Here is a 7,252-nt window from a genome sequence, read left to right on the forward strand (position 1 = left end):
CTGCCCACTTTACCAGACTGCATCTTATGCCTGCAGAGAAGTTGGCCTCAGGTTTGGCCTGGGGCAGGCTCCCCTCAACCCATTCACGTGGCGCCCCTCCTCCGTCTAGGTCAGCAGATCCAGGCCAGGAGACCGGGTTGTGCCTGTGAAGGTGGCTCTGGCCGCCCCATCCTGCTGTGACCTTTAGCATCAACTTTTATTCTGTCCCTGGCTGAATCCTTATGACTGTTCTGTGTTTTGAAGAGGAAATGGGCTCAGGGTGGTGGCGTAGCAGAGAGACCCACCGCAGAAGGATCCACCGTGGTCTCCTGCAAGCCTGGCTCCCCACTGCGTCCGCTCCCTTTCTCTGCTCTGGTGCGACTGTCTCCTAGTCCTCATGAGCCCTGGGGAGAGAGGGCATGATGGGAACAGGGCAGTTGGCTAAGGGCCTGGTTGTTTGGGGCTGGAGTTGGGGAGTGGCCCATCTGATTGTGACTGTTTCTAGACATTCTCATAATCAATAGAGCTCGGGAGGAGCAAGGCCGATGGGATTACCTGGCCTTTGCAATCAAAACCCGCCAGACGGAACATTTGACCTTCAGCTCCTCAGCTTCCTTTTGAGTCTCTATCTGATGACTTTTGAAAATCCATCTGGCCGATAAAATTGCCCAGGGAAACAACGCCCCCATCTGCAGACCTGCCACATCCTGTGTAAACTGCCTGTCCTGTTGTCACGCTGGCCCAGACACTGAGGGATCTGTGGGCAGCCTGTTCCCCCGCCTGTGCCTCACCCCAGGCCTTTTTTTTGGGGAACAGGAATGTAGTAGCTTCAAGTTTGTTTTTATTTGGAGAGTCTTTGCTTACAAAAGTCTGGTACCTTTCCGATGTGAAACTTTTTCCCAACATTTTCATCAGAAGCAGGCTTAGATGATGGCAGCTTTGACTGCTGGGATGTCAGATTCTCTGAGCAGGAAGGAGAAACACACTGCGCAGTTTCTGCGCCCATAGAGGGTGAGTGACTTTGGGCCACACTGGGGGAACCCTCCCAAAGCCTTTGCATCTTGGCTGCATTCTGTTCCTGTCCCCGAGGCCTCAGGCCTGGAACTTGAGACAGTGAGCCTGGCTTGAGGTTTGTAGGGAGGCGAGTGCTACTCCACTGAGGGTACTGCCCAGGAGTGGTGTGAGGGATTTTCACCTGAGGCCCTGAGCACTGCGTTTTTTTGATATGGAAACTGGTGTGTGTGTGTGTGTGTGTGTGTGTGTGTGTGTATGGTGTATGTGCACAGGGGTGGTGCATGTCGTGTGTGGTTTTTCACCCCCACCCTGTATATATACCTGGGTCACTGGAACCAAAGCTGCCTCAGCCTGTCTGGTGGCCTCGCCACGGCTCCCTCTGTCTTCAGGGAGGGCACACGGGGCGCTGATGAGGACGCAGGTTTTCATGAGGAGGCTGAAGGAATTCCTTTGGCTCTTAACCCAGGTGGTTTGGTGGGAGCCTGGTCCCAGGCAGCCCAAGGCCTGGCCAGCCATCGGCCAGGATCCTCAGTTGGGAACCTCTCCTGGGGCCCTGCTGACCACAGACAGGCCTCCTTTTGATCAGCTCTCCTTCTGGAGTCGCAGGCTGTCCCACTGCCTGGCCTCCCTGAGAAGTGCTACCGTGCCATCTGCTCATGGGAGTAGTCCCCAGGAGCTGGCACCTGCATGGCTTTGGAAAGATCTGCTTTCTTCTGACAAGTTTATAGCATCTTGAAAAGGTCGCTGACTACCATTCTGGAGCAAGTGCCCAGCGATGTGCGGTGAACAGAATGAAAGGCAACCATATCGTTTGTAGCTGATGGCAGGCTCTGGCCGCTGAAAATTGATGATGACTGCTGTAATTTCGCTGTTACTTATTCATTAACCCCACGCAGGTGGTCAGCTAGCCAGCAGAACCTGCGCTTGGAAATTTCATTTTCTAGAGGGCTCCATCATGTCTGCACCATGGGCATTAATGTAATGTCTCCTTCCTGCTGGAGGCCCTGCCCACGTGCTGGCACTGGCTGCCTCAGCCCTGACCCTGAGTTCTGGGAAAGGCATCCTCTAACTCATGCCCAGCCCAGCTGCTGGTGGAGACGGCCTGCGCGGGCTGGGTCCGTGGACACTGGCTCTATCTGGAGGACATGGGCCCCTTCGAGTGGGGCACTTCTTCCTCTCTCCTGCTAATGCTCGCCCTTCCACTTGAAGGGAGAGTTTCTGGGGTGCGGCTGGCTTCCCTGCTGAGCCGTTCGGTCCAGTTGCTTCTATTCAGATCTCCCATAAGATAGGATCTGGCGTGAGCTGCCCTGCTGGACCGTAAACTCCAGACGGGGCAGGGTGCAGACCCTCTACGTGGCCACCACCAGCCTGGCCCTGCGACCTCTCTGGCCAGCTCTGCAGGGCTTGTGTGGATGTGCCACACCTTCTCCCATCAGCTCTTAACAACATCATGGCTGCTAAGCCTCCGGCGGCTGGCTTGACATGGCATTATCCTTTAGGGTGACATTTAAATGATTTTTACTATAATTAGCTCTAAAACATAAAAAATAAGTACTAGTCAAACTTAATTATCTCTGCCCTTTAGAAAAGAATGACACGCAATGTGCCTGAGAAGATGCTCACAGCGTTTCAGGGTGTGTTTGTCAAATGAATATTCCTGTTGAGAAGAAGGCCTGTAGCTAGTTGGGCAGTTTTGGCCCTTGAGACCCAGTCTGCACCCAGTGTGTCATCCGAGCTCATTGAGGAGGACAAAGGACATTTGGTGGGGTGACACCTGCACTCGCTTCCTCCTGGACATCAGGACGGAAGCAGCAGGCTCTCCTGTGGGCTGGCTGGCTCTTGGCGCTCCTTGGCGCCCATGGCAAGTGGAATGCCTTGTGGCTGATAGTTAAAAGGTGGACAGTAGAGCGCACAGCCCTGGGGCCACCTACAGATCAGAACTGCCTTGTGCTCGCCTTCCCTTTCTTTGCCCCTTCCTCCCCCCACCTCCTCTGGTTCCACATTCTTATGACCGTGACCTCAGGTTGAGCATACAGAGATGTTCCCAGGTCTCAGGTCTCCTGAGGTCTCTGCTGAGGCCTGACCACCCAGACTCCCAGGCAGAGTGGCAGGAACATGTTTCCCGAGGCATCCCTTGGCAGGGTGGCCATGGTGAGCTGAGAGAGTTAGGGTCCCCATTGGGACTGGAGGTGAAAAGGTCAGTGCCCGGGCTAATGGCCAAGGCGTCCATCTATAGGGAGCATTGAGGCTGGCCTTGAAAGCAGATCCTTAGCACTTCCCGAGTCTTTTCAGAGTTTGCTTTGATGCCTGTCACAGCCGGAGGTGATTAAGTGACTGGGGACCAGAGATGGGTTGGGAACCTGCCAAGGACACGGGGTGTTTTCCTGGAGCGGGGACAGGCAGAGTGGATGTGGTGATGCTGCTGATGGCCCTGCCTCTTGCGCTTCTGGCTTGTGCTTTTGTGCACGGCTGCAGGGTCGACTCGGTGCCTAGAGTGTCACCCCTTAGCAGCAAAGGGTCAGCGAGCTCTCAGTGGTAAGCCCTGGAGCCGGGGCCCCTAGTGTCCAGGTGAGGTGTGTGTCATCAATTCCTGCCCTGACTGCTTCAGGCAATGTTGATGGAGGCCCCAGACTTTGGCCATTTAACTTTTGAGTTCTATCTCAACCGTGGAAGCGAATGCGACTGGATGGTGCAAATTTAATCAACCGCAGGAGCTCGATACCCGTTGCCTGTGTCAGAGAAGCCGAAAGGGAGATAAAGCAAAGAGCCCTGAGCAGGGGGCCCCTGAGCAGCCCACTGCAGTGAGGCCATCGTCTCCTCGGCCTCACTTGCCGTATGTGATGGTGAGCTCACCCATCTGTCCCCGGTCCATGCTCTGTATTCTGGGCCACAGTCCCGTCTGGGACGTTTGTTTGGGTGGAGAGGGAAGGGGTGCAGGGCTCAGAGAGGGGAGAGGGATTCTGCCTCCTGGGCAGTGGTGTCTGAGTGTGTCTCAAAGACATTGGTGTCTCAAAGGCATGTGGAGCTCCCTCTCCAGGTGGTCATCCCCAAGTCCCCAAGTCCTCTCTCTCCCATGTCCCCTCTGAGTCTCCCCAGGTACACTGTCCTTGGAACCCTCACCCCCGTCATCTGCCCACCCTTGAGAGCCCAGGAAGCACAGTCTGAAAGCCATCTGCTATGTTCCCCTGAGGCTGCTTTCGGCTCTAACACTTGGTGACTAGAATACCATGCGATCATTGGCAGGACGGGGTAGATGCCCCCGTGCTGACATGGTGCCCAGGAGTGGGACGGCGAAGGACGTCATGTGTGTGCGTCATTGGACTTGGCTTCCAGCACCCACCCCACCCCACCATGCGGCTAGTGCTCCTCCTCGTGGGAGCCTTGTCACCAGCAGTGACATTGACTCATCCCCCATCAAGAAGCTGGGGTTGGGGGTGGTGCTTGCTGGACCCGCCGGAACCCCGCTCAGCACAGCCATGACCAGGGTTCCTTCGTGAGGTGGGCGAGGGCTGCCCAACTTCCTCTGCCCTATGTCTCTGTTTTCTCACTGACTGATTTTTTTCAGGGCTGGTGAGTAAGCTCAAATGTTTCTCATCCCAGTGAGTAATACTGATATTGAATTCTTCAAAATGTTAAATTTTTAACTGTCCTTTAAAGAGGCTCCGTGGGGGCCTGGGAGGCAACTTGTTTCATGCCCCAAGGGGTGAGGGGTGCAGGCTGGCTGGTGGGCTCTCATTGGCAGTGGAGGGAGAAAGCCTGTCTGCAGCTGCTCGCCCTGGGTGGCCAGGGTCATGGACCCGGAGGAGCAGAGGTCATCTGGGGAGGTCAAGGGGGCAGGTGTGGTTCAGCGGTCACTCTGTGGCCCGGTGCCCGTTTTCCCTGAATCTGCTGGGTAGACCCATGTGGTGCCAGGTGCCAGCGCGGCAGGAATGGGCTTGGGGCTTCGTGGCCTAGGCTTGGGGGCAGGAAGGCAGCCAAACCCTGACCCTGATGTTCCTTGTGTTTCTCTCTGAGGATCCACCCCAAGGAGCACTTCAAGGAGAAGTATGCCGTGGATGACGTCCAGTACACAGACGAGGTCAGTCGCGGCCGCCCCTCACTCTCTGAGCAGCTCAGGGCTCCCAGTCCCCCCTCTGCTCTGGATACCCTCTCCTCCCACTGCCGCAGCCTGGCTGGACGTCGCAGGCTGCCAGCCACCTCCCGACTGCCAGCCCCTCAGCAGTGCCCTCATTTGGAGAGAGCAGGCTAGAAACATGTGCCTTAGGTCTCCCTGAGGAGGTCCATGTTTGCCAGGGCAGCGCCCCTCACTCACTGGCCGGAAGTGTCTGGTTCCCGGGTTGTGGCCACTGAGCTGCATGGGGGGAGGACGTCTCTGGGAAGGTCTAATCTTCCCCATGGGCTCGCCTGGGCCTTCACATGTCAGGAGGCCCTCCCCACAGGCCCTTGCTAGCTGCCGATGCTGCTGTCAGAAAAGCCCCAAGACATCGAGAGGCCTGTGGGAAAGGGTGGGGTGGAGGTGAGGTCTCCTGGCTTTAATCTACTTCCCAGCAGGGTTGCCCAGCAGCGTCATGTGGCCTAGGTAGGTGTATGATGTCATCCTGGGGATTTGAATCTGTTCCGAATCCAGGCAGTCAAAGGGGCTGCCCCTGACGTCCACGGCTGATAGGGCAGGGCCATGCCAGAGATAAGTACAGCTATGTGCCCTTGTTGTCTCCTCGGGGGCCCAAGGCCTCCTGACACTGCAGCCATTGCCAGGCACACAGGAAGCCTCTCTCTTCTGTCTTTGGGTGCTGTCACAAACCCCATGCTCCATGCAGGTTTGTGCTGGCTAGAATATAAACGTCGAGAGGTCACTGCCTGGTGCTCAAGGTCCAACCCCGGCCTGGCAGCATCAGCTGGACTGAGTGAGCCCTCCCATGCCACATTTCCCAGACTGGCAGCATGTGAACGTACCCTGAGAGCTGGGGGGTTACAGTGTGAAAGTGGCCAGAGGACACAGCCAACTGGAAGCCAAGCAGTCTCCCCCTTCCCCTGGGCAGGACACAGACCGTGTCAGGGAATGACAGCACTGGGTGACAGGGGTGCTTCCAGGGATCCTGGCCAGACGTACAGCACTGTGAGGAACCAGTGTGTCTCAGCCTGGTGTCAGGGGCTCAGCCCAGCCTGCTCGGGGACAGATAGCTCACCTTGATAAACACGTGCCTGGCCCTAGGCAGGCCAGCGTCAGTACCATCCCGTACCCAGGCACAGTCTTGCTCCAGTTCGCTGTCCTGGAATGACAGGCCCACTTCTCTGACTGTCTGTGTACCACCCATCCTCCAAGGCCTTGTGCCAGCCCACTGCATATCCTGCTGACTCCAGTCCACACTGGCACCCCGCCCCTGGCTCTTGGGACCAGTTGTGGGCACGGTAGACACTGGCTGTGTTCTGGTCTGTACCTAGCCCTTTATTGTCTTATATTTGTAACTTAGGCCCAGTTTTTTTCTCCCAGCCATTATTCTTACACTCTCTGCCCACTCAGCCCCAGGGGTGTATGGGCATCAGAGCTGGTTGAGACCCGGTGCTGACCTCGACAGCTGGGGACAGGGTCTGGGGACAGGGTCTGGTGAAGAAGGGGACTGCAGCATGGTGGTGCCCAGGCAGGAGGGTCTCGGTGAAGGAGGCAGCTTCCGTCCACAGGGCCACGGGGGCCTGTTCCTGCAGCACCTTCTGCCTGGTTGGATTGTGGTGAGGGTGGCTTTTGATGGATCTTGGTTTTATGTCATATGATTTCAATGCCAAGTTATCGGGGGTGACTCCTAGCATCTGAAGAGTCTAGGAGGCACTTGCGAGCCTGTGTCACCTCCATAGACATGTCCTCCAGCAGCCCCTCATTTCTTTTTATTATTTATTTATTAAAGATTTTATTGGGGAATTGGGGGAGGGGAACAGTGTTTGGAAATCAGGGAAGGGGAACAGACAAGTTGCTGGTTCTTGGCTCTTCAGTCTAGTTTTGGAGGACGTCGCTTCACTGGACCATGTTGGTATTATCATTGCGCTCTTCCTGGGTGAGGCAGTCGCTTGCCAACCGTTGGACGGCCAATCATGGCGGCAGCTCAAAGCAGCTCACGGCAGCTCACAAAAGCACACACCCACTGCTGGCCAGCCCCACTGCAGCCTAGGCCGTCACCGGCGACTCATGGCAGCCCAGCTCCAGGTCGAGCTGTTGTTCACCATCTTAGCTGTAGAGGGCGCAGCATCACTGGCCCACATGTGGGAT

The 7,252-nt window shown here is 56.5% G+C and overlaps 1 protein-coding gene across 1 annotated transcript in view; it reads left to right on the forward strand.

Annotated features, from left to right (window-relative positions):
* Positions 1–7,252, forward strand: part of PEPD (peptidase D) — a 126,549-nt gene that overhangs the window by 21,741 nt on the left and 97,556 nt on the right. The window contains exon 4 of the mRNA XM_019654525.1: positions 5,008–5,071. Coding sequence (XP_019510070.1) covers positions 5,008–5,071 — 64 coding nt within the window. The remainder of the gene's footprint in view (positions 1–5,007; positions 5,072–7,252) is intronic.

Source organism: Hipposideros armiger, unplaced genomic scaffold, assembly GCF_001890085.2.
Source record: "Hipposideros armiger isolate ML-2016 unplaced genomic scaffold, ASM189008v1 scaffold_224, whole genome shotgun sequence".
Classification (NCBI taxonomy): domain Eukaryota; kingdom Metazoa; phylum Chordata; class Mammalia; order Chiroptera; family Hipposideridae; genus Hipposideros; species Hipposideros armiger.